This window comes from Pteropus medius, unplaced genomic scaffold (genome assembly GCF_902729225.1).
Source record: "Pteropus medius unplaced genomic scaffold, Ma_sr-lr_union100, whole genome shotgun sequence".
Classification (NCBI taxonomy): Eukaryota; Metazoa; Chordata; class Mammalia; order Chiroptera; family Pteropodidae; genus Pteropus; species Pteropus medius.
In genome coordinates, this window is record NW_024349802.1 from 25,446,899 (window position 1) to 25,463,740 (window position 16,842).

At 47.1% G+C, this 16,842-nt stretch overlaps 1 protein-coding gene across 3 annotated transcripts in view; it reads right to left on the minus strand.

Annotated features, from left to right (window-relative positions):
• Nucleotides 1-16,842, minus strand: part of RARB (retinoic acid receptor beta) — a 357,943-nt gene that overhangs the window by 19,709 nt on the left and 321,392 nt on the right. For all 3 annotated transcript variants that reach the window (XM_039836737.1, XM_039836736.1, XM_039836738.1), the window contains one exon: nt 7,627-7,787. In XM_039836737.1, the coding sequence (XP_039692671.1) occupies nt 7,627-7,787 (161 nt within the window). The remainder of the gene's footprint in view (nt 1-7,626; nt 7,788-16,842) is intronic.

Consider the following 16,842-nt stretch of genomic DNA (forward strand, 5'->3'; position numbering starts at 1 on the left):
GAAGTCTTTGCCCTTCAACCATCCCGAGGCTGATGTCCTTTCATGTTCTGTTTGCAGAATGTTCCTGTCACCTACATTCCATTTCTCCATTTGGTATGTTTCTCATGGAACGACCCCTTCCTCAGGCTTTCCTGTTCAAAGTGCTTCACTGTGAACAATAAACTCCCTTTAACTCTCTCGACACCCTCATGAGGTAGCTACTATCATAGTCCCGTTTAGCTGATGTGGAAGCTGAGGCCTACATCGGGCAGTCGGGGCCGGGCTGCAGCACTTGGGCTCCCCACAGCTACACCACATCACCCCTCTTACACTTGGGTCACCACGTATTCTACTTGGCCTAACTTTCTGTCTCCTAAAGCCTGATGTGGCACTTGTGATCTCCATCCTGGCTGGAAACTCCAGATACTCCCGGGAGCTGGCGAAAAGATCCTGAGCATCACCATGAAAAGAATGGTATGTTGCAGGCCAGTTTCTCTTGGTGGTCCACAAACACATATCTAGGCACTAGGACAACACGGACTCTGGAATGTTCCAGCTGGGGCATGTCCATCAGTGGTCATATGTAGCATTCTCCTCAGAACCGGATGCTTCCAACAGGTGGGGAGAAAGGCAGCTTGGCAGCCACCCTGCAACTATGGATTGAAAGACAGGCGTTGTCTTAAAGGCATGGTGCAGCCCATGGGTGGAGAGGGCTCTAAGCAATGGGCAATGGGACGGGAAGGTAGCGAGGGTCTCTAAGGATCTCCAAATGTTTCCTGGAAGTCGCTAAATGCGAGGGTGCTGCTGCAGGACTCCCCTGAAGATGATGTTTTAGGGGTGCTCCTGGACCTCCACTGTCCAAGATTCTAGGGCCAGGACATGAACTTGGAGGCGCCCCTCTGGATAGCTGCTGCCCTTTATTCCTGGTATCTCAGAGATTCAGGAACCTTGGTGGAGTGAGAGGTATGGCTTTCAGAATGGGACAGCTGTAGGATGGAGGGCATAGATCGGCATTGGATGGCCAAGAGATGCTACATTTTGGGGTGGTCTCAGTTACTGTGAGGAGCCATTGATGGCTTCTTGAACTCCAGGGGCACATCTAAGAAAGACCAACAGCTCTGCCATGCCTACTTGCCAAAGCCTTCTAGCCAGACACAAAGCAGCCAGGGCCCACCCACTTGGCACCGCTTCTCCTGACTAGGAACCTCCCTTAATTCTCTGTGGCTACCGTTCACATACCTCTCATCCCAGTGCACCAAGGCCCCGCCAGCTAGCCCTAACCTGTCGCCTCAGACTTTGCACCTGCCTCCCACCCAGTCCACTCTCTGCAGAACTCCCTACCATGCTCATGCTATTGCCTTGGCTGGAAATGTCTTTTCCTTTTTCTACCACCCAGGAAGATCCTGGGTACTTAGCCCAGTCCCTAGAGAATGTTTTCCTTTAAGAGATGAGGACTTATGATATGTGCAGCCAGAGGTTTCTAAAAATTCACAAAACAGGTGACAAAATTTGGTTTTCAGCCAGATGGTTTTGGTTTTCACAAAAGAGCTGCAAGCATGGAAGTGTAAACGTTCATGCACCCCAAAACTGGACTGAGTAGGTGTGATGAGTTGAACTGTGTCCCCCGAGAAGATATGTTGAAGTTCTAACTCCCAATACTTCAGAATGTGACCTTATTTGGAAACAGTGTTTTTTCCAGAGGTAACCAACTTAAAATGAGATCATTAGGGCGGGCCCTAACCCCAAATTATAAGAAGAGAAAATGTAGACAGAGACAGACATGCACAGAGGGAAGACCATATGATGATGCACAGGGCGAGGACGGCCATGTGAAGACAGGAGATTGAACTAATGCATCTACAAGCCATGGAGGGCCAAAAGTTGCCTTCAACATCAGAAGCTATGAGGCAAGGGAGGATTATCCCCTTGGTTTACAGAGAATTATCCCCTTGGTTTACAGAGAATCATCAAAGAAAGCATGGCTCTGCTAACACCTTGATTTTGGATGTCTAGCTTCCAGAACTGTGATACATTTCTGTTGTCTTTAGCTACCCAGTTGTTATGGCACCCTGAGGAAACTGATCCAGTAGGTATATAGTAAATATGTGCTGAGAAATGAAAGAATGGTCTAGGTGATACAGACAGGGCAGGTGTGTTTAATGGCAAAAAACAGGCTCCCAGAAGTTAAGGGCTGGTTCAAGGTCAGAAAACTATAAGGTGGGGGAGTAGGGATCAGAACTCAGGCCTCTTGACTCCCCTGATCTTCCACTCCACCAGAAGCATTTCTCCTGGGAGGCCAACCTCCAAGTTTCAGGTTCTGATGCCCTGGCTGATTACAGTGTTAGTTTCTAAAATAAAAGCCAAGTCCACATATGGCTGGAACTGCTCACAATATCCTTCCTTTTCTAAAGCACTCGTCTCCTGGAATGTCTTTTGGTGGTTTAATGATTCTGTTGGTGGTCATTTTTCTGAGTAGATTAAGGGCTCCTTAAATCTCCATAGCTCAACTTCACGAGCCCCTCGGAGGACAGCTTATGTCCCATCAAGCTCTGCGAGGTGATGAACAGCCCGCACACGGCAGAGGAGCAGAGGAGCTCCGGGTTGCAGCAGCAGACGCAGATGGCCAGGGCCGGGGCCCTGCCGCCGGGAACTGCCTCGCTTTCCCACCCACCACGTTACTCTTCAGAACCTGGGCAAGCGGCTCTAAAAAATGACAAGGCGTTCGTAGCGGGGTCACGAGAGGAGCCCTACCCATTTCGTACATCTCTCTGCCCCTGAAACCATACAAGGCACTCTAGAATATTTTTCTCATTTAACTGTGCCAGTGACCCCGTGACTATTTTAAACCCCATTATACAGCCGAGGGACCTGAGGCTCAAATGATGATTCCAAGGTCACACGACTCCTAAGAAGTGCAGACAAGATTTAAACTTGGGTCTATGAGGCCCCAAAGCCCAAATGACATAATCGCTAGGGTTTGTCCACAGGAAGCAGAGTAAATACCCTCAGAGCCAGGATGTTTCCTCTGGTTCACGCCCTCATTCTATTTTGGAGAGCTCATCTATAAATAGTCACTTTCTTGCTTCCTACCTTTCCACATGGAAACCCCTACTCCCCCCGCCCCTTGTTTTTAGAAGGGTCACTGATTGGAAACCTTCCCAAGGAGACTCGCTCTGAAGCTTAGGAATGAGCACCCTGCCCAGGCCTGGGTGAGGAGGGTGGTGGGGCATATATTTCTGCCTCCCCCTCCCATCTTGCCGCCTCCTGGGGCCTGACCATTTGTCCCAAATCTACCTTAATTAGGGAAGAAAAAGGAACAACCATTTCGAAGATCTGTAGGTGGGCGGCTAGCTGCCTTTTTAATTCCTCTCTGCCCACTTATTCCTAAGGCATCTGACAAGGATGCCAGGTTGATGAAGATGGCAGGAAGTTTCCTGGCAGTGGAAGCAACTGCCTATCTAAAAAAAGCTCTATAAAAAAAAAAAAAAAAAAAAAATGCTTGACTCGGAACTAAGAGCTTACATAGAATGTGTTATGGCTGCTCTTATTTATTTATACCCCCACCTACTTCCAGAAAGGATCTGAAGCTGCTTACAATAAAAACAGAGCTAGGTCTGTGTACGGAGAGTAGAATAAAGAGAAATATGGGTGAGAGATTGGATCTGAGCAGCCTTGTTCCCCAAAATGGGCCACGTGCACCTGGAGGCGGTCGGGCTTCCCAGTGGTGAGTGATCGGCCTCTAGAGATAGAACTTGTGCTTCCATTCTCCCTGCTGGCTCCAAAGAGGCACAGAAAGTCCTTGCAAAGTGCTTGGGACAATGGGCACCAGTTCGAGATTGATGGTGTCACATCCCCAGAGAGGGGTGAAAGGGAAGGGGCCCTGGATGCCCTAAGGGGAGCTGCCTGCCTGAAGCTGTCAGCAGAAGCTGACTCCGAGACTAGGATTTGAATGCAAGCAGCTTATTTGAGAAGAGACCCCAGGGAGCGTGGAGGAGGAGTGGGAAGGGGACTAGGAAGAAGAGGTGACCAGTGGAGACCATCCCTATGGGTACCTGGGAGCCACCTCGTGGGAGAATTCTGGGAAATGGTTTACAGAGATCCTAAGAGGCGCTCTGCCCCCAGGGGCAAGGAGGCTGGGCATTTACCCACCAGCTTCTCTGGGTCACTGGGTGGGGGCTCTCCCGGGAGTCAGGAGTGTCAAAGCCGCGCATGTGGGCCAAGCAGCTCTGGCAGCCAGAGGAAGCCTTTGGGCAAGGTCACTGGAATTATAGGGCCCTGACAGCCCCTGCTGCATCCTTTGAGAAGGCTGGATAGGCAGCCTCACTGGCCTGGAAGCAGGTGGAATTAGACCTGTGGCATAATGAGGATCCGAAAGGAGAGGCTACTGATTTCAGAGGGAGGCTGAGGGGAGGAAAGATGGTAGAGGCTCCAGTGAGGCTGGCCAGAAGCCCTGGCTGGATTCCGGGGTGGGCAGGAGCTGTGCTGACCAACAGAGGGAGGACTGTCCTGAAGAAGCACTTTGGTCCCAGGCCCCGGGTGAAGCCAGGCCATACCAGGGCATGTGTTCTAAGAAGGGGACATGCTGTACTTTGCGTTTGCCCTGCCCTCCTCCAAAGTCCAGTGGGCACCATTTCACCCAGTTATCAGGTGAGTCAGGGCCTGGGGGATTGACTAAGCCACACTAAGATACCTCCACCTGGGGTCGAGGGGAGGGGACCCTGATACGAGAGCAAATGATCCCAGGGATTGTCATATAACGTCTCTCACTAGTGACTGGGCTCAAAAGTTTCCACTTCCAGGAAGCCCTTCCTACTCTGATTGCTCTCTTTTATTCCATGTTTTCTGGATCTAGTAGTAGGATTTATTCCTGGATGACACAGCTACCTCCTCCTAACTAGATGCCCAAAGGCTCCTGGCTCACTTTTGACCTTGTTGACCACCCTCTTGACGTATTCTGTGAATGGTGTCGTGGTTACAAGGGCTGCCCCTGGTGTCAGACTGTTCACATTCAAGCCCCATGTGTTGGCTGTGAGACACGGGGAGAGTTATTCAGCCCTTCTATACTTCCGTTTACTCAGCTGTAGTCTGTTACACGGAGGCACCGGTACCCGCCTCATAGAGTCCTCGTAAGGAGTAAGAAAATTAATATACGTAGACTGCTTAGCGTGGTCCCCTGGCACATAGTAAATACTCAATAAATATTAGCTGTAATAATAATGATGATGATAATAAAGACTCCTGATCACAAACTGTTGATTTCTCTCCATTATTTACAGATTAAAATACAAATCCCTCAGGCGGCCTTCCAGACTCGAAGTCTTTTTCATTCTCGCTTTCCACTCGCTCTCAACACGATTCCATCATTTCAGAGTACCCGTTCTCTCTCGTCTTCTCCTTCTGTCCTTCCCCATGGCCATCCCTGATCAGTTTCCTTGGCTCTTAGGTCAGAATGCACTCACCTTGATATTTAGCCCAATACAGTCCCAGGGATACAGTTGGAAACCAGTAAATATTTCTAAAAGAAATAAAGGATATACTCCTTGGCACTGGTTATTAATCATTTTACTTCTCTATGGTGACCAGGTGCCTGGAGGATCAGTTCATACCCAGCGAATGAATATGTGGCAGATGCTGCTTCTGTCTTCCCACTGCTGCAGAGATTATTCCAGGTCCCATCATGGAAGCTTCGCATGGATTGTTTTGTTTCACCTTCCTAACCATTTTCTATCATCCCCATTTTACAGATGGGAAAAATGAGGCTGAGGGACATTAAATAACTTGCACTCTGTCACACGGCTGATTGGTAATCAAGCAGGTTTAAATTACATTCATCGGTTCCAGCGCCCTTGCTCTTGATACATGGCATCACCGTCTCTTGGCTCATGGGCCTGCCTTACCTCTTCGGTTGAAATAAAAGCTCCCTTGTGGTGTCCTAACTCGTCCTGCTCTGAGCCTGCTCTGGGTTAGGGTGGTGCTCCCCAAGCCCAGTGGGGGCTCGTCTCGGAGTCCAGCACCTCCATCAGCTTGGCAGGTAGGTCAACAGCTTCACAGATTAGAGCTGGGCACTCCAGTGTCTCTCCTTCCCCCTGACACCAAGGATCTGGGTGGGTCCCAGAAGGCTGTCCTGGGTCCTGCTACTCAAATTAGGTGAATGGCTTTTGCCATTCAGAGTGTGGTCGCTGTACACGACAAGCACATCGGCGTCACCTGGGAGCTTGTTAGAAATGCCCCAGCCCAGATCTGCTGCATGAGAGCCTGCATTTTAATGAGATTCCAGACGCTTTATAAGCTCATTGAAGTTGGGGAAGAACTCTTGCTCTAGGTTCTTCCTCTGCTTCCTGAGCCAAAGTCTTCAGCTCGGTCAAAAGACCTGCCTGTCTAACTGTAGGGCCAGCCCTTCAGACGCTGACGCCACCTAACTGTGCAGCCTCATGCTCACCTGGCACGATCAAGCAACAACCTCCACAGCAAACCCTCTGGGCCCACTCCTGGTCACCACTCCCGTTTTACAGATAAAATGAAGCACTAACATCCAGATGCATGACTACATGTGCCCCAAGAGTTGCTTCACTCCCTGTTCTTTTTTCTATTTGGCATTACCATTTCATCCTGTGTCTTTATGACTTTTCATACTACTCTTTCTCTAGAACACCAGTCACCAAACCAGCAAATGCTATATTTACATTTTTTTAAAGTAAGTTTTCTAGCATATTAGGGAAGCAGCATAAGCCACTTAAAGAGGCCAGAACACATTCTAGTTATATTTATGCGTCCATTCATCCACGTAACAAATATTTATTGAGTGTTTCTTATGTGCCACACACTGGGAATATACACCAAGGAACATAATACATGCAAAAAACCACATAAAAATATTAAAGTACCTCATGATGTGTCTACCGGCTCATCCCAGACCAGCTAACATATGTTTTCTATCTTTAATCCCACTTTCTCCTCCTCCCCTTTCTTTGCTTCTAAGCTCCGTGCAAGCCAATCCCAGCAGAACACTGAGGGGAGAGCGGGGCCACTCACCTATCTCAGAAAAGGTCACGTCTACCCTGTGCTTTTCCTGACCCTGGCTTTGGGGTTACACACCCTCTCCAAAGCCAGACCTTGTCCCAGGGGAGGGCTCCAATAATCTCGGTTGGATCTTACAGTTGGATCAGTGTTTTTTAAAAGATTGACTCCTTGTCCCTACTGGGCTCTATTACAGGTGTCTGTCAGGACCTGTGTAACACCTCTCTAGTTTTACTTGTCTCCTTCACCAGACCCTAAGATCCTGTGAGCAGCAACCTTATCTTCATCGTCCATGTCACCAGTGCCTCGCACATGGCCTGGCATATAATAAGTGCCCAATCCTTGTTTCTCGAGTGAATGCATGTATGTATGACTGAGTCAAAGGACACACCATCCTACTCAGAGTGTCCAAAGGCTGCCACACGGAGGGAAGAAGGTGGCCACTGTGTGGCCCCGCTCAACCAACACACGCGTCTTGGGCTGAGTTTGAGTGGATGTCCCCTCCAGGCCCAGGGCAAAGAGAGAGAGACAGTGTGTGGGTGTGCGCGCGCATGCATGTGTGTGTGTGTGTGCATCTGTGCACCAGGGCCTGTGCCCTCCCAGCAGCCTGGAGGTAGAGGCATCTCTTACCGTGGTGTATTTACCCAGCTGGCAGAGCGAGGGGAAGGTTTCCTGGTGAGCCTTTCGGATCTTCTCTGTGAGATCGTCCAGCTCAGCTGTCATTTCATAGCTTTCCATACATTCTTGTTTCGAAGGCTCTTTCTTTTTCTTGTTCCTGTCATTCCTGACAGCTGGAAATGAGAGAGAAGGCAAGTCAGGGGTCACTAATAGCTGTGTCTGCACTGCCTGAGCTGGGAGGTTCCATCTCCTGATGCTGCTTTGGATTCACTTGACACTCAGAACAGAAAGAGCAGAAAAAGGCACTATAAACATCTCTCCGAAGAAGAGAGGCTTGGCCCAGGAGAGCAGGGCAGAGAGTGAGGTTGGTCTTTCCGTGTGTGTCTGTGCCAACCAATTCTCAAGGAAAGCTTAGGCTCACCCAAGAGGCTGAGCGCCTCAGTTTGTTTGGAGAGAACATTCTGTGTGGACTGGTCATTGAAGAGAGGACTTTCCCAAGCATGTTTCCCTCAACTCCAGAGGGGATGGCCTGAGATGCATGACCAAGGAACCATTCTGCCTGCGAGACACATCCCTGAACAAATCTTTGTGGCATCATAATTAGTGATTCCTAGCTAAATAAGACTTTTGGTTTGATATTTTGCTTTTCAGCTTTCTGGATTCACTGGCACTTTTGAAGAAATTCATGTGAAAGGTGATGGGATGGTGGGTTTGGTCCCTGCATGTTTTTTGCTTCCTGAACTTTCTGTATTAATCGTATGTCTTTTATTACTTATAATGTTTAAAAAAATAATAATCTATGCATTATGATTCCTTGGCCTAGAAAACCATTCATTCACTCACTCGCTCATTCATTCATTCACTTATTCATCCACAGCTGCTTGACTCCGCATCTCGTTTGGCCCCCTGGACTCTCAGCAGATCTTGGCTTCGGCACACCCCACCGAGCTTTGGGCAGAGCCGGGGCCCAGGCCCTGGGCTGTGGAGCCTGTAGTTCCTCTCACAGCACATGCCTCTCAGATGACTTCAAATCCGAGTGTAACTCAAAGCTCTGGCCTCTGGCTAGGATCTCCTGGAAAGGAAATTGAAACCCAGGGACGCCGTCAGGTAAAACCAGCCCATGTGCCCCCCTCCGAGGAGTCCGCATTCCCCGGGTACACAGGGGTTGCCAGGCTGGACGCTACCTGGCTGCGTATGCCACCACTGTGACCTGGGAATCTGTGCTGCAAAATGACGCAGGGCAAAATCCGATCCGTCCTAAGAGGATTTGGCCTGGGCTGCCTCCCCAGCACACCCAGGAATCTGAGAACTGGCAGTTCCCTTGGGTCCACACTGGGCTGACCAAGGCCCTGCTTGGAGGTGGGAGGCAGAGGAAGAGGAAGGCGAAAAGGAAGGGGAAAGGAGAAAAGGGGAAAAGAAAGAGAGAGAATGGGAAAGGAGAGAGAGAGAGAGTAAGAAAGAGGGGGAAGGGAATGAAAGGAACTGAAAAATCCCAGGGTTTGTATAAGCCACTCACTCCTGGCCAGGAGGCAGGGCGGTCAGGGAGAAAATTCACATTTCTGCAGTATCTTGAACAGGGGAAGTGTGTCTGCAGTGTCTCACTTAACTTTCTTATCAGGTATGCAATTTTAAACCCATTTTACAGATAAAGAAATTGAGCCTAACGGAGGATAAGGAATATGCCCAAGTTTACACTGCTGACAATTTCTTTCCTCATGTGGACTCATTTATTTCTAAGGAAGTAGATGTTGTGTTTTTAAAAAACAACACTAAACCTCTCCAGATGATTGTTATCCCTCGGGAAGAAATGACACTGTTCTTTGGCTCAGAACACTTGCCAATCTAGGCGGAGTAGGTACAGAGCGTCAGGTACCCCAGCCTCAGACACAGTCTTGTCCAGTGAAGACTGGCCCACGTGCCCAGATCATTCTCAGCAGGTATGGAATGCACGGTGAGGGTAGCATGGTCCACGGCAGGAAGAATGCAAAGAATACACTCAGCAGAGGAGGGACAGTGAGGTAGGAAAGACGGTGGAGCATGGTGGCAGAGATGACCCTGTGGCTCTACAAATCCGGGTTTGTGGGCAGAGGCTGTGACCTGAAGGCCCGTGTGTGAGCACAGGCGCCCTCTGTGCAAGGTTTCATAGCCCCTCCCCTCCTGGCCCCTGCCAATGACCATCTTCTTTGGCTAAAACAAAAAGTCACGTCAAAGCCATAGGAGTCTTTCCAAAACAGATCCTGAGGAAAACAGTTCAGCAGTCCCTCAAAAAGTTAAACGTGGGGTTACCATGCGACTCAGCAACTCCACTCCTAGGTATGTACCCAAGAAAATAGAAAATATATGTCCATGCAAAATTTGTATACGAATGTGCATGGTAGCACTATTCACAAGAGCCCCAAAGAGGGAACACCCCAAATATCTATCCATCAGCTGATGAATGGATAAACAGAATGTGGTCTACCCATACAATAGAATATTATTGGCCATGAAAGGAATGAAGTACTGATTCATGCTACCACATGGATGAACCTTGAAAACATTACACTCAGCAAAAGGAGCCAGGCACAAAAGGCTACGTACATATCGACTGATTGTTTTTATATGAGATGTTCAGAATAAGCAAATTCATAGACAAAGCGGATCAGGGGTTGCCGAGGGCTGGGGTGGGAGACGGACAGGAAGCGACGGCTAATGGCTTTGGGGGTCTTTTTCAGGGAAATGAGAATATTCTGGAATTAGATAGTGCTAATAGTTGTACCACCTTGTGAATATACTACAAATGACTGAAATGTACACTTTAAAATGATGAATATTATGCTACACGAATTATATCTTAAAACAACAAGAATTAATAACAAAACCCGGAGCCCCAAGGGAGGCCACGAGACTCTGAGCACTGGAAGCTGCTCTGACTGGAATCAGAGGACAAGGTGGCACCTATGACCACGTAACATGGAAGTAATATAATGCCACTTAGTGACTGTCTAGTAATGGCCAGCCATTGCCTTCAGCAATTTAAGAATTCTAGCTTGCTAAATTCTACAGTGAACCAGGTAAGGCGGACATTACAATTCCATTTCTACACTCTAGGAACTTGAGGCCCAAGGTTACCCTGTTTGGAAGTAATGAAGTCAGGATTTCAGTGGAATATACATAAAAGCAGGGAGGAGCCGCACACGCAAAACCACCCATGATCTCCTGCCCAGGCAGCTCTGGGGGCCTGAGGCTACACTCTCAAGCGCTCCGCTTCACTGTCCTCCTCTCAGCCATGGCCCCATGGAAAATCACCTGGAAAACTCAGATAAGCAAACACAGCTCTAGAGAGTTCCCTGGTAAGGAAAGAGGAAAGGACACTCTGTGAGCTGTCACCACTGAGCACAGCACATACACCAAGCCAGAAAGTGAGGCGCGAGTTCAGGTGGGAAGGAGAGCTTGGTGAGCTGAAGTAAGGCACCAAGAGGGGTACTTGGTTGGGTTGTGCAGTGACAGCCCCCACCATTTGCAGAAGAACAGCTGCAAAGCCAGAGCTCAATCTTCTGTGCTTTGGAGCCCAAACTTGGAGCACTCTTAGCAGGTGACCAGTGGACCAGGGACCAGTATGTAACCTCATGCTGCCTTCCAGACTGCTCCTGCTCTCCCAAAGCCAAGTGCCTCCCCCTGCCCCCAACCCCCATCACTGCTTCTGTGAGCAGAGGACCCCTTGGACTATTGGAAACTCCCCTGCAACTGCAAAATGCACTAACACTTCTGGTGGTGATGTCCCAATTATATAAAGGTTCATATGTTAACAAACACATTTTCTAAACACGTGGCTTTAGCAGCTGTTTTTCTCAGTGATTTTAAACTGCTGTGGAATGCAGACAAGGTATCTGGGCCAGGCGTGAGGACAGCTGCCAAGAACCACCAAAATCAAGGAGATGATGTAGTGCATAGAACACCACTTGGGCCTGGAGACAGAGGCTCTTTCCAGCTTCCGGTGACTCATGGTTAGTAAATGATAGGGGGGAGCAGGAGGGTGACACAGGTGATGTAGTAGAGCCAGGGGATTTGGTACAAGCACAAACTGCCCCGTTTACCATCACAGAGGAGTCAGCTCCTCTCAGATCTCTTTTCAGGGGGCAGCAGCACCCTCCCAGAGCGGTGTGGTCGGTGAGTCAGGTATGAGAGAGTGAGTCTGTAAATGCTTAGAAGCTAAGGCCCTTTCGTGTAGAAATGGGTGGACCTGAACACCGAGGGCTTGGCATTATTGTGGGGTCCCATGGCTGTGAGTAGCAGCGATGCTTCTGAAGAAGCCATCTGATAGCAACACCAAATGAGCAGGAGGACTCATTTGTCCCTTCATTTATATAGTTCATAAAACGATCCCCCCAATTGCTCCCTCTCTCCCCTGACCCTCTACCTAGCCAATGTATTAATGCTAACTACATTCCCTCTGCTGTGCACCCCATCCCCATAACCAACTATCAACTACTAACTTGTACTTCTTTAGCCCTTCACCTCATTCTCCTAGGCCCCCAATCCCCCTCGATAAATATTTTTTGAGCATCTACTATGTGCCATCTGCTGCGGTAATAAAATGGTGAGCCATAAAGATGGTTCCTCCTGCCATGGAGCTCACTTACGGTGTGAGACAGACATTAATCATATAATAACAGTGATAGAAATAATAATAATAATACTAGTATTACTATTATCATATATACTACAAGTTGTACCAGAGTATTATTTATTATAATACTGAAAATGTTAATTACAACAATCATAGCAGCTACGGGGTACTTGTTGAAGCCCTGAAGGGACTGAATATCAGGTCATTTGATCCTCACAAACCTGACAGGGAAGTATCATTATTATGCCCATTTTGCAGATGGGAAAATTGAGGCACAGAAAGGTAAGTGACCTGCCCAAGGCCATGCGTACTGTGAGTGATACAGCAGGGATTTGAACTCAGAAAACCTAGCTCTAGGACCCTCACTCTTAACCACTGTGCTCTTCCAGGTCTGCCGCACACTTACATGATTCCACTGTGTGGCAAGTGCTGTGAAAGATGCTACGGGAGCTCAGCATGTGTATTACAGAAGTGGAGTGGGTGGGTCTGTGTGTGTATGTGTGTGTGTGTGTGTGTGTGAGGCAGAGATGGTCCAGGTTCAGGAAGCTCATGCTGGGGAAAGGGGAGAGTGAGTTGAGGGGAGTGATGGGATGGTGGGCAGGGAGCCCATGATGCTCCTCTCTGCAAGGCTTGAGTGTGCAACTAATGCTCAGCCCTAAAGGCTGCCTGTGGTGTTGGGCGGTTGGTCTCTCCTTTCACCCCAACTGCAACTGGCTGGCACATGCACCAATATCTCTGTGACAGACCGGGAGGTCTGACAAACTGCTTTCAGGCACAGTGAGTCTCTGGGAGGGTATGCGAAGCAGGGGAGGGGGCCCATACTGTCCCCATCACTAGGTAGGGGACAATTACTATTCCACGTGGCCCTTCCCTCCTGATCTGTGAATACCTGGAAGGCAATGGCCATATTTTACTTATCTCTGTGTCCCGAAAGCTTAATGTCCGACCCACAGTTGGGGCTCAAAAAGAGTTTTATGAAGGACAAGATGAGCAGGTGACTAAATGTGGAATTCTGTCAGCTGTCAGGGCTCCTGTTTGGCTACACGGAGCTCACCTGAGTCTCTTTCTTCCAGAAATTAAAGGTCTCATAATCACCTCTGGGCCTACAGGGGACTCGCTACCTGCTCTCCACCCTACAGTGGGAGCCAGGAGGTTGATAAAGCAGGTGGGGCATCCAAAGGGTCACAAGTGTGATTTACACACCTGGGAGAACCCATCTGATGTCGGCAAAGAGCTTCTTGGACGAAAGGTGCTCCATAAAATATCAAGTATTCTCCTCGTGAAGGCTAAGTGCTACAAATCAGATTTGGTGGCATAAAAGTAACGTATTTATGATCCACTATCATATTGCAAATGAAATGAATGTAATAAAAGTGTCACTTATACAAATACCTCTGATGTACGGATCTCGACCTATGAATATGAAAACAGACACCCCAGCACTTTTATTTGAATGTCTAATCATGGAAATAAATGAAGTCATGTTCATTTTAATGTGTGCACTTGTGCATGTATCTGGAATATTGATTTCCATGCACGCAATAAAAATGCAATACAGGAAACATGCAGAAGATGTGGATTTCACTTGAGATAAGGAAGAGATGAAAACAATGCTTCACTAAAAATTCCTTCATGTCAAAAAATAAATAAATAAATAAAAGGAAAAAAAGAAAGGAAAACACAATCGACAGCGTTTTAGTCCATAAAATTCTCTATACTCAGTTAAGCAAAGGAAGCATAATGGCCTATTTATTTTTGCTTGAATATCGAAGTCTGGAATTTTTTCATCCTGACTCTTCACCTCCTTGCTAACAGCAAGAATCATGGACCACAGTTGAGGAGTAGGGCTATCTGGCTGCCATGAGTAGGAGAGGGTGTGTCACTAACGTATGGAAACACTTAAAAGAAAAACACAAACATATGTTAGTCTGAGTTTAAAAATCATTTTCTGCACCAATTATGCAAATGAGCTACTTGTGGATTTGAAGGTAGGTGGATCTATGATGACTAGAGACATACTTTTCCCATAATTTTGGGGTTTGGGGGTGGGTACTAGAGCATCTGAGGAGCAGGTCCCACGGTAAGTTGGGTAGAGTTGGGGTGAGTGAATAATCCCTCAAAATCAGAATTGCCTTGAAGGTGGAGACTGTCTTTCTCCCAATACAGCACTGGCCACATAAGTTTCCCCCAAGACTTGCATATTTAATACACTATAAAAATTTAGACATGGTATTCTGAGATTTCAACAAGGATCTGCCAGCCTGGCTCAATTTCTTAAAGTTTACTAAGCATTTATAGAAAATCCTTGAAATATCGGAATGTACAGATGCCAAATAATTCTTTCTAGTTAAAGTTGTATATGATACTAATACAACTTTCAAAACAATTTTCAACACACTTTCCTCTCACTGGTTGCTTTCGGATGCGGAGATTTCACCTCCTCTCGAGTGGACAGGGTTTCCCTTTGTCTTGTAATTGCAAGTGCTTTTCTTCCACCCCTGTCTGGGCGGGCGTGAGCAGCCCTGCTGTGGCTGTGCTTGTTTCAGGGTGGGCCCAGTGTGGTGGCTGTCCTTGCAAGGCAAGAAATTTGGAATTTAGAGGCTCTGTTACAAGTGACAAATCCTTTTGTTTGGACAAGAGTCTTGTACGAGCTGTAAGAAATATCTAAAGTTCTACTCCAGAGACGAGGAAAAATAAAACATTCCTGCATGATGAATAAAAGCAGGAGCTTGGCAATGAGTGGCTGAGAAACAGCATACAGCCTCTGACATGCCTTCCTTCATAATCGGTAGGTCTTCTTTGCATGTCCCCTCCGGCAGCAATGGGATACTATCGATGATGGCTTTCTGTAAATCCTGTCACAGGGGTGGATGCATCCTTGGCTTTGTGTTTGTGGCAAGCTATCCAACATGATAAGGGCTGCAATGAAGGTCTTTCTGATGGCATAAAATGAAATGCTAAAAATGGAAATTTAAGACATTGAGGCTGGCCCTCTGCTTTTTAATCAGGAGTCAATTTGTGCACCTATTACGTGATCAACATGCCTTGTTTTTAAAAGCCTCCAATTTAGAAAAGGAGAGTTCAGAATCCACTTCCCATAAGCCATTTTCATGGGCAGGAAATTCTTTGTTATATTAAGCTGAAGTTCTCTCTGCCGAAGCTCAATCTGCCCTGTGTATCTGAAAGACCATTTTTTGGGTTGTTTTTTAATGTCTTTGTAAAAATTAAAGGCAGACTCTTCCAGAGAAACCTGTATCCTGCTCTGTGTAATATATACTCTTAGTAAGTTATGGGCTTTCAAATATTAAACAACAATCTCTATCATGATGGATTTTAATGGTCAAATTTTTCCACGCCTACTTTCCTCTAAACCCAATTAATTTTTAGAAAATGAACTGCAGTTCTCCTTGACATTCTTATGTTTTCCTCTTAAAATGTGTTTTAAAATAGAAATAAGGTACTTTTTTTTTTAGCTTGGAAAAAGTTCTGAGAAGCAGCCTCAGTGATTCCCCTTGGGGAGTACAACCCCTTGGCAAACCTTGCAAACTGGAGCAACAGGAGGGGAGTGCCAGGAAATGGGGACTGTGGTGCCTTGACTGCAAAGATGGTCTTAATCTTATCTGTCTTCCTATATGCAGCTCTTTGCATTGTGACTTTGCAGTGCTCTCCACCAGGAGGTGGATACTATTCCACACCTCTTGTATCTGGACAGCCTATGACTCCGTTTAACTGATAAAATGCAGCAGCAGTAATGTCCCGCTTCCAAGCCTAGATCTCAAGAGATCTTGTGTACTTCTGCTCATCCCCCACCCCTGTCCCTTGAAACTTACCACTGTGTGTGAATAAGCCTGGGCTAGCCTGCTGGAAAATGAGAGATCATATGGAGGACAGCCCAGTTAGCCCAGCCAAGACCATCCTAGGTCAATCCAGAGCCATCCTGCTCCTGAACTTAGGAGTACATTCGAGCAAGATCAGCCGAGCTGCCTAAAAAATCTGCAGCTGACCACAGATTCATGAGAGAGCCCGATAAACCCAGAAGTACCACCAAGCTGATCTACGGTTTTGTAAGCAATAAAAAATGATTATTGTTTCAAGCCATTGAGCTTTCAGGTGTTTGTTAGATAACAATAGCTACTAACACAATCTGTGTAAAGAGTGGGTTTATACAAGAGTAGCATATGTCCATGTGCTCTTTTACCCAACGGTTTATCTGAGTCAATGGTTGCCTTTATTCAGTGATTAAGGCAAGAAAGAAAACAATTTGTCATTCCTTCAGCTCAAGGTTCAAGATTCTGCCCACATCTGTTACAACACTCAGAAATTATGGGATCGTTCCCCAAAGAGCTTAAATAATATGAAATGTACAGTCGACAGTGGGAAGGGCACTGGAGTAAAATTACAAAGGTCTGCATTTTAGTCCATCTTTTACTACTGTGAAAACTCAGGATAGGCTTTTAATGTTCCTGAGCCTGTTTCTTCATGTGAAAAATGGGGACATTAATTTTTTTTTCCATCACACATAGGATTCTTATATAAATATATATTTGCAACACAGTATATTATGCACTAAAATAGTGGAAGTCCTACACCAATTTGTTTATTCACCAAACATTTATTGA